The 15,283-nt window shown below is 41.1% G+C and overlaps 1 protein-coding gene and 1 pseudogene across 3 annotated transcripts in view; both read left to right on the forward strand.

Annotated features, from left to right (window-relative positions):
- Positions 1-3,413: 3,413 nt before the first annotated feature.
- The window catches only part of CUNH19orf18 (chromosome unknown C19orf18 homolog), a 22,631-nt gene continuing 10,761 nt past the window's right edge, over positions 3,414-15,283 (forward strand). For 2 of the 3 annotated variants that reach the window (XM_031385370.1, XM_031385371.1), the window contains exons 1-3: positions 3,414-3,639; positions 3,751-3,843; positions 13,919-13,999. In XM_031385370.1, the coding sequence (XP_031241230.1) occupies positions 3,519-3,639; positions 3,751-3,843; positions 13,919-13,999 (295 nt within the window). In that variant the 5' untranslated portion in view covers positions 3,414-3,518. Of the gene's footprint in view, positions 3,640-3,737; positions 3,844-13,918; positions 14,000-15,283 lie in introns of all 3 variants that reach the window. The other variant, XM_031385372.1, reaches the window with a different exon arrangement.
- On the forward strand, positions 8,862-9,779 carry LOC116101642 (annotated as a pseudogene).

Below are 15,283 nucleotides of genomic sequence, written 5' to 3' on the forward strand. Positions count from 1 at the left end.
TTAATAGGGTTATTTGGTTCTCTGGTGTCTAACTTCTTGAGTTCTTTGTATACCTTGGATATTAGCCCGAGAAGAAGCAATCTTAATGGAGAAAATATCTATATAACAATGGCCTATAGGCAAAGTCTGTGGCATTTCTTTTGATTAATAATTGATGTGGAAGGGCCCAACTAACTATTGATGGTGCTAGCCATGGACAGGGAGTCCTGGATAATATAAGAAAGGCTGAGCAAGTCATGGAGAACAAAGCTCATAAGTGACATCCCTCTATGGCTTCTGGTCCAGTTTCTGCCTTGAAGTCCTACCCTGACTTCCCTTTTAAGTCCTTATTACTGAAGACTCTACACACTTAAAACACAGGACTTAAAGTGATTGATTCAAGCTGTTTCTAAACCAAAAGGCTTTTTTCCTGAGATCTAGTTTTCATAGCTCCAAAAAGTGTTATGCAGACTATCAATGGAAGAAAACAGTCAGTAGTCCTAACTGGATGTGACATTTATGAACCACAACATTGATCAGCAAGGCAAGATATCCATAAAGTTGCAGTAAAGGCATTTATTTGTTGGTAGTAACCAACTGATGTCTAATTGGAATTACGACCCACTCAATAGGAAGGAAAGCATGTACTAGGATCCTAGCCAAGTTCCTGGGGCTAGTGACATGGTCATGTGTCTTAGATCTACTACTGCCTTTTTGCTAGGTCAGTATAATTCCTTAATACCCTATAAATATTAACCTTATACCCACAGATAATTGTAGCTATCACTTCTCATCAAAGAAGATTTTCTTTACAGCAAATAAGAGACAATTACAGAAAGCTGCAGCTAGACATATTGCAAAGATCAACAAATGATGGGTATTCTAGCCCCAATGGAAACATCTACATTGTCATGGTGAATGTTAATTGGGGGCCAGGGGGAGTCCTAACATACCTTAGATCATTTAGCTCCCAAATAAAAGACACATAACCTTTATACTTATCATAAGCCTTAAAAGCACTAGAGCTGGGCAGATGTAAACCCTCTATGCTATTTTGTCTACTTCTCTTGTCAATAATCCTAAGATATCACTTGCTATGTTTTTCCTGGGCTGCTCCTACTCCAACAGGCCAGTCCTCATGACCATGACCTCACATCTACCCACCCCATAGTGCCTTCTTCCTTATCCCTCCTCTCTCTTCCTTGTGGTATTTACCTCAGACCCCTCACCTGGGTGGTCTAGCTCTTGGCTAGAGAAATCTCAGCTACCTGTGAGTTAAGTGTATATAAGGGCATAAGTAGAGTTGAACTTAGAGGTAGAGTTATTGCATACAGCTGAACGGGAAGCTGGGCTACTGCATACAGATAAGGAGGCAGGGTTTATAGTATATGAATGGATCGAGGAGATGGATTTATCTGCCCTTGGTAGGGATAGCCTCTGTAAGGAAGCACTCTTCAGGTCATAAATATCTGGCTGAAGAAAACTTAGGTGGCCATTTTCTGCACAGTCGACATCCACATTTGAACCAGAGGAAGGCTTTGCCATGTTGCTGAGACTCTCCCTCCTGGGAGATGAAGCGGGGGTCCTGCCTATTCCTCAATAGGTCCTTAAAATGGCCATGCCTATGTCAACATCATGTATTTACTCAGGACTCTGAGAGCACAAAGAAAAGCTGTTGCAGAGATAGCCAAAGCTGTACCTCCTGCAGCAACTGTACTTGCTAATGTATAAGAGTCACCCAGGTGGTACTGGTTTTGAAGGCATGAAGGGGTCATGAAGAGCAGCTGAGGCTTGGTACTATGAGAGACCATGGAAGACCACTAGCAGCCTCGGTTGCAGTTGATGGCCCAGAACTGAAGATGTTGTGCAAAGGATTTGAGACTTGGCAACATGAAGAGAGCCTATGAGAGGCTATTGGTGAAGCCTGGTTGCAGCTGAAGACCCCAGGGTAATTACCAAGAACAGCGGCAACAGTGGAGTGGATCAACCTGAGCTGAGAGTGCTACAGAGACCACAGCTGAAGAAGTGACAACAGATCTTTGGAAAAAGGAGAAGATCATGTGGATTCCAGACACGAAACAAGAAGCTGTAACACTGAAGTTGCCTTGGAGACCCCAAGATGTTGGAGATGCTAGAGCCATGGACTATCTGTCTGCTGAGGAAAGCTGCTAACACAGAGTGGAACAAGGCCAGGAGAAAGAAGTTTATTGAAGTCAACAAAGATGAAAAAGGAGTTGGAGATCTGAAGACCACATTGACATCAGCCATGGAGATGCAGAGTTTATACCTTGTCCAGCTGGTTTCCTGTCTTGCTTTGGGGATTACGGTTAAGTGATGAATCTCAGAAGAGGCCTTGAACTTTGGACTTTTAACATTGTTGACACTGGTATAAAGTATGGGGACTTTGGAAATTGGACTAAATGTATTTTGCATTATGGTATGTTTAGGTATGCCACCCCCATAGACTCAGGTGTTGGGGGCCAAGGAGTGGAATGTGATAGTTTGTATACACTTGGCCCAGGAAGTGGTACTGTTAGGAGGTGTGGTCTTTTTGGAGTAGGTGTGTCACTGTGGGCATGGGCTTAAGACCCTCATCCTAGCTGCCTAGAAGTCAGTCTTCTGCTAGCAGCCTTCAGATGAAGATGCAGAACTCTCAGCTCTGCCTGCATCACCCCTGCCTGGATGCTGCCATGTTCCCACCTTAATGATAATGAACTGAACCTTTGAACCTGTAAGCCAGCCCAATTAAATGTTGTCCTTATAAGGTTTGCCTTGGTCATGGTGTCTGTTCACAGCAGCAAAACCCTAACTAAGACGTAAATTTGAGGGTAGGGGTTCATGGAAAGAACTGTAGGGAAGAAAGGAAAGAGGGAAGTGATGTGATTATATTTTAGTCTAAAAGATATTAAGCTTAAAGAAGATGGTTGGCAGAATTATGATAAAGGTATTTGTATATTTGTTTTATATGTAATATATTTCCATAAGTATAAGAAATTATGAAAGAATAAAAGGTTTAGAATCTAGACTTTAAAAAAAAAACTGATCCTGGACTACAATACAACTCTGCTGCTTTATGTAGCCTTCTAGGTTTTATTGTGATTCATTTGTTTGGAGACAAGGTTTCATGTAGCCCAGGCTAACCTTGAACTCTCTAACTTGCTATATAGCAAAGAATGGCCTCAAACTGCTCTACCCCTTAAATGCTGGGATTCCCATGTGTGATGCCACAGATGCCTTCTGTCACTTTCTCCTCACATACCACACTGAATCAAGATTCCTGCCTGCCTTCTCCCTGCTCTGCATTTTCCCTGAAACCTGCTCCCATCCCTGTCTGCCTCACAGTAGGATGCCTGGTTTATTTCAGTCACCTAGGCTGCCCAAAGTTCTGTGAAGGAATTCCAGGGCAGTTAGGGCAAGCTGACCTCACACTGGGGGCTTTATTTTAACTCAGAACCCAAACATTCCACGGCTCCAGCCACTGGGCTGTTAGATAAGTATTTCTTTCTTGTGTAGGAAAAAGAACTGATAATGCTAGAGTGATGCACAAGGTTTGGAGTTCTTCTATGTTTTTATTTTGGTTTTTATTGGGATGTCTACTTCATGTCTGCTTGCCTTATGCAGATGAGCTTAATAGTGTTGAGAAAACAAAAGACTCATCAGGTAGCTTCAACAATAGCCTTTCTTATTTCAGGGGGGACTAAATTCTTTTTTTTTTTCTGGGAAATAAAAAGAAGTTAATTTCATTTCACTGCTACAAGTTTTCTTTTCAAGGGAGTAGACAGTTAGAAACTTCTAAAACTTCTATGGGACAACCCAGAAGCTTGCTTTCAATACTTCCACCAACAGAAGGAATAACCCCAGCACGTAAGTCTTTCCATAACTTATTGAAGTGAGGATCAGAGCCAGATGTGTGATGGTGATGGTGGTATGTGTGGTGTAGTGTGTATATGTGATGTATTTTGAGTGTGTGATGTATGTATATGTGGTATATTGTGTTTGTGTGGTGATGTGTTGTGGGGTGTGTATGTATAAATAGGCCTTGAGTATTTGTTAGTAGTGAAATTTGTGGAAGAGTTAGATGGGCATTTGATAGGAAATTACTCTATGTCTCAGTGCTCTATGTGCCTCTCATTAACGGATACTGGTATTTTTCACTTCCTTTCTCTTTAATTAATATGCATAGCCACCTTAGGCCTATCCTGATTCTATGAATGACTTCAGTTGTAATTCCCTGTACATGTCTTGGAGGTTGGTCAAGCTCATGGTTGAGATACAGATGCTTTGCAAATATACTGCATTATTTATAATTATTTGTACTGTCTGAGCTTAATGCTTATGATCAGGATTCACTATGCAGCTTGGGCTGGCCTCCAACTCACAACCCTCTTGTGTCAGCCTCCAGAATGCCAGAACTATAGACATGTGCCATTTGTCTTCTATGCTGTGGTTTTTAATTTCAGAAGAAAAAAGCATGGCATTGGGAATTTTGCTCACTGACAGAATAAAAGTGTAAGGTCCTAAGTTTCATCTTTAGCTCAGGGACAAAACACATTTATCTTTTTAAATTTGTTTGTATTTATTTTTTGAAAATCTCATATGTGTATACAATGTATCCTGCTCATACTCATCCCCCTCTCTGTGGCTCTCCCTCAGCACAGTACCCTTGTTAAATCTCCCTCCAAGATTTGTCTTCCTTTTATACTTTTAATTATTTTTAACCCTCTAAGTCTAGTTAGTGCTCACTGGTGTGGAGTCACCCGTGAAAGCATTGGGAACCTGCCAGAGAGCACAATTGTAAAGAAAAGCTTTATATCCCCTAACAAACATCAACTTCCAATAAAATCCTCAGTTGGTATGGGACCTTGGAAGTCCTTCTTCCTCCATGTTGGATGTATGTATGATTGATTGTATGCAGATAATCACAACTGCTATGAGTTTGTGTGCAACAACCATGTCATGTCAAGAGGATAACATTTCACAACATGCCTCACATCTTCAGCCCTTCTTCTGCTCTTCTTCCATGGTGGTCCCTAAGCCTTAAGGCATGGGCAAAGGGTTAATTACAAGTATACCATCTATACCCGAGCACCCGTAGGCACTTATTCTTACCACTTTGACTAGTAATGCATTAACCACTGTGTACTGTAGGCATAAATTTTTTGCAACCTACTTTTAATAATGGTTCAACCTTTCCTCTGGCCCACCACCCAGCAGAGGTAGTGGAAGAGAAAAGTGATTAGGATATGGAGGAAGTAGACCTGTTCAGCAATAGTTCTTTGGGGGTTGTGGGGGGGCAAGCTCAATCTTCTTTGGCAGCAGTTCAGTCCTATAGCAAACACCAAATACAATTCACCTGGTACCAAATACAATTTAGACAGAGTGCCACTAAGTATCCCTAGAAAGCCTGGAACTGAAAAAAGACCAACCAGAACTGTAGCATGCAAGGCTCAAGATTGGTCAGACCGAATAGACCAGTCCTCTAGGCAGGCAGACACCAGGCTTGAACCAGCAACTGTAGTTCAAGTCTGAAGAAACCACCAGGCTTGCCAACCAGCCTAAGGCAAGGCCACCTGCTGCAGGAACCTCACAAGCAGTTCTTGGGAAAGTTTCTCTCAAAGACAGTGTTATCACAAGTTGAGCTCAACAAAACTATGTAAGGCGAACTGATGCGTGCCTGTCATTAGAAAAGAATAATGAGGTAGAGCAAACCAAACCAAGGCTCAGTGCTCATCTCCCACTGTCTGTGGGGTCATATTTATACTCCTTCTTCCTGGGTCTTTTCATGTGTTTGCTATATCCAAACATCCTTTCACCTGTATCTGCTTCAGGAAAACAATCTTTCATGGGTCTGCTTTAGCAGATAGCCTTTCAACAGTGTGCCCCAGCAAAACATCATTAGATATAACTAACTTTCCAAAGAACTAGAAGTTTCCACTTCAGTGTACTGTGATGATAAGCTCATTTGACCCAAGTTGAGAGCAGCACAAATATATTAATATAAAAGTAGGTGCAGGACTAGAGAGATGGCTCCGTGATTAAAGGTGCTGGCTGCTTTTCAGAGGATACAGGTTTGATTCCCAGAACCACATGATAGCTCATAACTCTGTAATAGCAGTTCCAGGGGACCTCTTCCGAACTCACTGGGCACCAGGCTTGCATGTGGTATACTTACACCTTGCCACTGTTGTACTTCTGTTGCTTAGAAGAGCAGAACTGTAGCATTATTAGGGCCTAGTGCTAGGTAAGATCATTGGTAAGGTCTTTCCTCCTGCATCAGTGTACATATCACCTTCAAGCATGTCGAAATCTAGCCAGGGAAAGTTTCTTGTTCAGTTCAAAGTTGATAAGAAATCATTTGGCCAGACTTTGTGGTTCACACTTTAAGACCCAGCACTCAGGAGGCACAGGCAGGTTGGTCTCTTTTCAGTTCCAGACTTTCTAGGGATACTTAGTGGCCCTCGGTCTAAAACACACACACACACACACACACACACACAAAAAAAAAAAAAAAAAAAAAAAAAAAAAAAAAAAAAAAAAACCACGCAACAACAAAGAACTGTTTTCTCTTAACACAGTGGAACTGAGCCTGATGATCTTTAAAGTCATGTCCGTCCATCTCCTCATAAGAGGAGATACGAAATTTCACTTCTATATGAGGGAAAGTCTCAGTCAATTATATAATTATACCTCATCTATGTCTGAGGAAAAGCCATTATTGATGGTTTCTGGTCCTGGCCCTCTTTGTGATAGAGTACAACAACAGCTTTCAACTCTGACTTTCCGTGCCCTTATCCTGGAAAGGAGCGTCTCAGCTCCTGAGTCTGCAAAACTAACATATAAAGAGAAAACCATGATTTAGCAAACTAACTTAAATGTCTGCTGGATACTGGGATGGATTTACTAACATTTTAGCTATCTTAGCTATCTGGATACTCTGTTGACTTCTTTGTCTATTACCAAATTATCTCCCCATTCTCCCAAGTCTGTCTCAAACCAGTGTCTTCTCTTGGATCTCCTCTAATGGCCTTTTAGCTAGACCAACTGTGAAGCCATCAGAATTCTATACAAATTAAAGTGAGTCAAAGGAACTGGAAGTACAGGTGGGACCCAATGCTAATACAATGCGAGGCTCTGGAGAACACCAGTGAGTATGATCACTGTCCAGAGGACACCTTGGCAAAACGTAGATAAAGCCACTCCCTTTGAATAGCTGGATTTGTGATGATGCCCCGGTCCTCCCTAGAGGTTAACAGAGAGGCTGTAAACCACGGGGCATAGGTGAGTTAGGGTTACACCTCCCTTTGGGCAATGCAGAATATGAAACCAGTCCTTGCAGTCTTGGTGCTGACTTTCTGGGAGCTTCTCCTCTCTTGGCTTTTCTGCTTAGAGCTTTCCGAAGACTGCCTGCTGCAGAGTCCTTTTTAAACACAAGCTAGCTTTCTACATTGCTATTCTTCCAACCTTAGAAGTTCCTAAATGCTAAAGGTTTGCTAATGCCTGTCAAGAGTAGATTCCTCACTCAGCATTCTTCTTTTATATAATTAAATTTATATATTTTTTTTATTTTTTGAGAATTTACTACATAAGTTTACAACATTTCCATCCCTCTCCTCTCTAATTCCTGCCACATTCCACTACCACTCCCTAGAAAATTTACTTCTTTAATTATTAATGTTAACACACACATATGCATGCATGTGCGTGCCCACACACCCTACTAAATCCATTTAGTGATGCTCATATGCACCTCTAAGGTTGACCCCTTGGGATTGGATAGCCATTGATGGGGCTGGTTCCTGAAGAAATCAGATTTTGCTTATCTCCACAGTCATTGTTTGCCTGCAGCTTTTCATCTATGGGTTACAATCTGTGAAATTTCTCCATTCTAGGTTGTTATTTCAACTGGAATTGTCATTATGCAAGTGTTGTTTAGGTGACTGTATTGTTAAGACTTTTTGGCTGCATCTTGCTTGTCATGTCTAGAAGGCACTATATCCCAGCGGCATCCTGGTTCTTTGGCTCCCACTATTCTTATGCCCCATCTTCTGAGATATTATCTGAGTCTTGTGTGTACTTGTGTTATAGATCTGCCATTTCTGATTGGTTTCCCCATAGTCACTTAGCCTTTGTATTTTGATCATTCATAGATCTCAGTAATAGTATTTAGCTGCTGCAAAAAAATAAGCTTTCATAGATGAGGGGTGAGAGTTATGATTGGACTCGGCTATCTTGTTTTGCAGTGTTCCTGGGATTTGGTTGAATCAGGTTATTTAGGGGATGCTGATATGGAAATAAGACAATGAAAATAATATATAATGCTCATCTCAAAGGGAATAAAAGATAGTTCCATTCTGGAGCCAAATATGAGTATCCATATCCTGAAAACACAGACTCAGGTTTCCTCAAATTCCATGTTCCAATGTGGTAACAGTCTCATGAACTTTTTATAGTTATAGGACAAAGATAAGATACTTTTCAAATGCACTGGTGGAAATATCAGGAAGATGGTTTACAGTGAAGTGGATAAATCTCAGCTATAGGTCTCAGAAGTTATCCTTTGCCCTTCTGTTCATGGAAACTAAGGTTCTATCTATCTGTACATTTCAAAGATCTACCAAAGGCTCAGAGATCTACCTAATGATCAGAAAGGTGTCAGGTTACACCAGAAGAGGATAATAAATGGTTATTGAAGGAGTAAAGATGGTCCAAGATAATTTGACTCTGGACTTGCAGCATTCAAACTTCTCTACATCATGAAAGTTGATAATTTAACTCTAGACTTGCAGCATTCAAACTTCTCCAGATCATGAAAGTTATCAGTCAGCATGTGTACACGACTCCAGTCTTTTTCCTCCTATCGTGGCCCACTCTGTAGATCTGTGTGGAGCTGTGGTTGTGAGTCTCTATTCCACAGGATGAGGTTCGTGAAAGTTGTCAAGAATAAGGCTTACTTTAAAAGATACCAAGTGAGATTTGGAAGGTGGCAAGAGGGTAAAACTGACTACTATGCCCAGAAATGATTGATCCATAACAAGAATAAGTACAGCCCACCCAAATATAGGATGAAAGTTTGTCTAAATAACAGAGATATCATCTGCCAGATTGTGTATGCCCATATAGAAAGGGATATGATCGTCTGCGCAGCATATGCACATGAACTTCCAAAATACAATGTGAAAGTTGGCCTGACAAATTATGCTGCAGCCTATTGCACTGGCCTGCTGCTGGCCCACAGGCTTCTTAATAGGTTTGGCATGGACAAGATCTACGAAGGCCAAGTGGAGGTGAATGGAGATGAATACAATGTGGAAAGCGTTGATTATCATCCTGGTGCCTTCACTTGCTATTTGGATGCAGGTCTTGCCCGAACTACTACTGGCAATAAAGTTTTTGGGGCCCTGAAGGGAGCTGTGGATGGAGGCTTGTCTATCCTTTATAGTACCAAACAATTCCCTCATTACGACTCTGAGAGCAAGGAATTCAATGCAAACGTACATTGGAAGCATATCATGGGTCACAATGTAGCAGACTACATGTGCTACCTAATGGAAGAAGATGAAGATGTGTATAAGAAAGTTCTCCCAGTACATCAAGAACAACATAACTCCAGACATGGAAGAGATGTATAAGAAAGGTCATGCTGCTGTCTGAGAGAATCCAGTGTATGAGAAGAAGCCAAAAGAGAAGTGAAGAAGAAGAGGTGGAATTGTCCCAAAATGTCTCTTGCCTAGAAGAAAGACTAGGTTGCTCAAAAGAAGGCAAGCTTCCTCAGAACTCAGGATCAGGCTGCTGAAAGCTAAAGCAATTTTCTATGAAGATTTTTTTCATAAAGACAATAAACATATTGATCAAGCCAAAAAAAGTTATCAGTCAATCAGCCTTTGTCACCTCAGCTTCTTTCCAGAAATTCTTGTTCTGATTGATGAAGGAAGAAATTCCTATATTCACAAATGCCAAGTGGGAGAAGGTACTTAACAGAGTATGGCAGGTGCATCAGAAAGAGGCAGTGAGGGCATGCGGACAAAAGCTTTATTTTTATTTTCACAAACAAAGCTAAGGCATGATAAGAAGCCTGACAGTCAAGTAGTTTGAATAATTTCAGTTGGCTCCAGGGCTATTCTGAGTTTATCCAGCACTGGGCCCTGGAGTTATAAGGGTAGCTGAACAATCATCCACAGTCTAAAGATGGTTGCTCACTGGGTTGGGCTGGTTTGTTTTCACATAAAGATGAGCTCTCCCATCTTTAGAAGTTAGCTGGTCCTGGTCTGGTAGTGTATGCAGGATCAGGAAGACTCTCGAATGTCAAAGTATCAAAGTACATAAAATAATACAGTGAATAGATCCATCAGTCCCAAACGCACCACTAATCTTAAAGTGTAGCTATCATTGTGTTGCTTGTTCATACCACTACTGGAGCATGAAGCTTGGGTTGGAATCCGGATGTGAGAAGGCTTGTGTTCTCATCTTTTGGCATGGACCTGTTTTTCAGTTAGTGCTAGTGGTTTGCTGAGTCACAGGCTTCAGCTCTCAGCTGTAGTTTCTATAGCTAGAGGAGGGAAGTAGTTTTCCACCAGAACTGCTTGGAGTCAGGAACACTCTCTTGGAGCTCTTAGCTGTTTTTATGTGGGAAGATGTGTTACTCGTAAGAGAAATATGTTGAGGCATCACAGTGATCAAGTTTTTCAGCTATGAGGTTGAAAGTGGGCAGGATGTTTAAGAACTGTACTTAATGTGTGCTCCTGACCTTTTGTTCCTAGGGACTCATACATGCTGAACCACATGCTCTACCACTGAGCTATGTCCTCAACCTTGTTACTATTTTAAGATAGCTCCAGTATTTGGGGAACAGGTGAAAGAGACATTGCTCCCCACTCTCTCTCTCTCTCATGGACTATGGAATTCCTCTAGAGTTTTAGGGACTCTGACGCAGTTCACGTTAATATTTAGATTTTGGTGCTGTGAACATTTCAGGGATAGCCAGGTTATTTAAAAAAAAAAAAGTGGAGATCTTAATAAAAGTATTTTAACATAGGCTTAGGAGAAATAGAGGAGCTCAGAAAAAAGTAAGACATTCCCAAGTGTGGTACAGATACTTCAAGGGAGAGTTGTTGCTCATTGATTCTTATAACAGTCAGATATAGGATTTTGGTAGCATTGGGAATTGCTGTCTTATCACTAAGGGATTCCTGAGAGAGACCTCACAGTATTACAAATGAGAAGGCTACAGAGCTTCAGGAAGGTAGGAAATCTTTACTATAAACCAAGTTTTCCAGAATAAGAGCGCTTCTGAAGGTCATATACATTCAGGCTGTAAGCCCAGGTCATTGCTATTTTAACATGAACTATGTATATGTGAAAGAATGTTGATGCTGTATTGGTAGCCTTTACAACAAATGCTAATTGTACTGGATTTCTTACTTCTTTGCTGGCCATAGGCTTATTCAGAAGCCAGGGTGAGGGATTCCTTTCCCTTTCGTGTCTCATAATTTCTTTGTCTTGCTATTATGGCTCAATAGGGTCCCACTCACTAAATTGCCCAAACTGGTCTTGATCTCACAACCCTTTTGTCTTAACCTCCTAAACTGTTCTACCAGGGCTGACAGTATTGTCAAAATCTTGTTTGTAAGCTGGTAATGACTGTAATGTCTACAGAGGGTGATTCTTAAAAATATAAAGACAAGGCTCATGAGAAGGCTCTACAGGGATGAGACGCTTCCTGCCAAGCCTGACACCCTGCGTTTGATCCCCTGGACCCACATGATGGAAGAAAAGAATGGGCTCCATCAAACTGACCTCTGACTTCCACATGCATTCCACAGAACACAAAAAACACAAACATGAACACAAGAAAATAAGTATATGAAATAAAAAATATGTTTTTAAGGTATAGATTTTTGAGGAGGGAGAAGTGAGGAGATACATTCAAAGGTGCTGAGACAAACTGCCCTTCAGGTTAAGAGATTCATTAAGTGAGTATCTTAGTTATTACTTTTCTGTTGCTGGGAGGAGACACCATGATCAAGGCAACTTATAAAGAGTTTAATTGGAGGCTTGCTTACAGTTTCAGAGTTACCATCACAGCATGGAATGTGGCTGTAGGTAGATATGGAGACATGGTCCTGGAACAGTAGCTGAGAGCTCACATCTAACCTGCCAACTGCAGTCAGAGAGAAAGGGAGACTGCACCTAGTGTGGGCTTTTGGAACCACAAAGTCTTCTCTTTTGAGAAAGTGACACACTTTCTCCAACAAGTCCACACCTTGAAAATGTGTCCTAAACAGTCCACCAGTTAGGGAGCCAAGCATTCAAATATATGAGCCTGTGGGAGACTATTCTCATTCAAACCACCACAGTGACTTATTAATGCCACATGGAGTGTGGTGCAGTTCTGAAAACACAGCCTCCCACACCTTCCAGATAGAGCTCCCTAGGAGGGAGCTCCTAGGGGTTTCTCAGGCATACTACTTCCATGGGATTAGGCTGCCCCAAACTCTTTGTAAGCATAGGAAAGGAAGAGAAACTGAAAACTCACAGCTAATGTTCCCAGCCAGTTATAACGATGGGAGAGTGGTATCAATGGGATGTCACTGAAGTCCTTTTTCTAACAAATGCTTTGACTTTTTTTTTAATAAAATCAAGAACACTGAAGTACAAATGGTGTTTACTTTTTAAGTTTATCTTAGGTGGTTGTTGTTGTTGTTTGGTTGGTTGGTTTTTGTTTGGTGTTTTTTTTTGTTTTATTTTGTTTTGTTTTGTTTTTTGAGTCAAGATCTCACTATATAATCTTGGCAGGTCGGGGAACTCACTCTGTAGACCAGGCTGGTCTTGAACTCACAGAGTTCCTCCTACTTCTGCCTCCTTAGTGTTGGGATTAATGGTGTGTGCCACTACACTTGGCTGGGATTTATTTTAATGGTAAAGCTGAAGGTAGGATAAAAGCCTGTTATGTCTACCTCAATTGTGTCTTTCTGTTTACTTTGGGTCACATTCCTATACATGCTAATCTCTAAGGAGCATCTGTCAATCAAACCTGCCTTATTGAGAAAATGCTGGGAGGACCACCTTAACTAGGACTAATTAATTACACATATTCTAGCTCCAAATTTGTTTCTATTTAAACCTAATGCTCACATCACTACCTTAAAGGTGAACTTGGGGTCACTGGATCCCTAATTTGTTCCTCTTCCGGATGTATCCATTTGAATCTCTGCTTTGAATCATGGCTTGTCTCATTAACATGCATTTTTAATGGCATGTTAGGTTCTGCAGAATAACTTGTTGTGACTGCAGGAAGTAGAGCTTCTGTCCTAAACCCCAGTTACAAAGCTTCGTCTGTTTCTCATCCCCTATTTGTAGCAAACTTCACATAAGAATTTTCTAAGCTCACCATCTAAAGCTCTTTTCTCTTGTTTCCTGAAGCCTGCTTTAGTCACTGCCTTTCTACCAGACTACTAATACTTCCTTTACTCTGGTCTCTTAGGCCATATGCCCAGGCTAGTAGCCAGTTTTCAGTTCTTATTGTAACTAAACTACCAGTAGCCCATGTTCTTTCTTCCCATGCAGTGTTTCATTTCGAACAGTTGAAGGCATATGGAAAGTTTGGCAGGACCACACAGTGTACCCCATATACCCCACATGCTAAATATATGTAGTTAGCACTTTCTTTACACTCACTCCTATTGCTGTCAAAGACTTGGTTGACTGTTTCTTCTAAGGTCTGAATATCACAGCAATCAGGACTATTGCTCAGTTCTATCAGGAAAACTCCTTTCTGCACCAGTGTAGCAACAGGAAATGAGAAAAGATCATGTGTGTCACAGAAAGCAGTTCCTCAAACAGTCAGGACTTAGAGGTAGCTGTCCAATATATATAATGTGCCAAATGCTTTGGTTGAATCTTACAAAAATAATTCTTTTATATTTTTAAATTTCATCAACAGAGGATGCAGTTAATCCTTCAGAGACCACTCACATGTTCGCAGCACATTCTACAATCCCCAGATCCAACTCTTGGAATGAAGGTATCTGGGATTGCACCATGAATTGCCCTGTAGTTTCCTTTTATTATAGCATCTTCAACTTGAGACCATTATGCTAGGTGAGAGGTGACAAGACTTACTATCAAGGCTTAGTATCTCTATGGGCAAGGAGTCAGTTTATCTACAATTTACAAGTTGCTATGGGTCAGCAAACCTACAGATGTTGTTATAGTGACCAATAGATCCACAGTGCAAGAATGAGGGATTGGAGAGGAGAGTGGGGGGAGAGATTACATCTTCAACTGCAAATGTGATATAGAGATTTAGCCTTAGAATTTATTAAAAAAAATTTTTCAGTTTCTTAAATTTTTTAATTTTAAATGCATTTTATACATCAAACATAATAATATTGAGTACTTTGAGAATCAAATAACCTAAAATTTTGTTCAACTTTTATAGTCATATCCTTTCATACCCTAAAAATATTAATGAATATTTAATACTATACAAAACTGAGTAACCTATATCTAATGTTGAATACTAAATTTGTCTCAAAACATACAAAATATTATTTGGGAGTTAAGCATAGTAAAAGAGCATAAAATACTAAAAATGAATCATTAAAAGATATATTCAAAATCCCTTATATACCACCTGACACGCTGAGAGAGTTTTTAAAATGCATTATGTATCTGTGTACACTGTCTAACAATCAGGTTACTTTAAAAAGATTATCAGTGTTTCTAGGAGAGGAATTATTTTTATCAGTAAGTATATTTTAAAAGTTTTGAGGGCTGATGTCCTGAGCGGACCTTGGGCGCAAGCTCTGCAGCCAGTCCCACAACACCTAGAGGAAGCTCCACTCCCAGGCACTCTGACACTCTCAGGATCAGAGGTGAGGAGGACCCAACATCTGTCCCAACACCAGGAGTAACTGGGACCAGCAGGACCAGTCACACAGGAACTCCAGCCAGCAGAGTGGCTCTTGGGTTCCTTCCAGTCTCTCTGGGCTGGTGTCCTCAGCAGACCTTGGGCCCAGGATCCACAGCCAGTCCCACAACACCCAGAGAAAGCTGCTGCATTCCCAGGTGCTCTAACAAGCCCAGGGTCTCAGAATCCCAGAATCACAGGATCAGAGAGACAGCCTGACTCTGAGGAGTTCTGATACAACCAGAATCACAGGAAGGACTGGCTCCAGACAGATTTAGCAAGGGCAGGTAGCACTAGAGATAACCAGATGGCGGGGGCAAGCTTAAGGAAATAAACAACACAAACCAAGGTTACTTGGCATCATTAGAACCCAATTCTCCCACCATAGCAAGTCCT

This window comes from Mastomys coucha, unplaced genomic scaffold (genome assembly GCF_008632895.1).
Source record: "Mastomys coucha isolate ucsf_1 unplaced genomic scaffold, UCSF_Mcou_1 pScaffold21, whole genome shotgun sequence".
Lineage (NCBI taxonomy): Eukaryota > Metazoa > Chordata > Mammalia > Rodentia > Muridae > Mastomys > Mastomys coucha.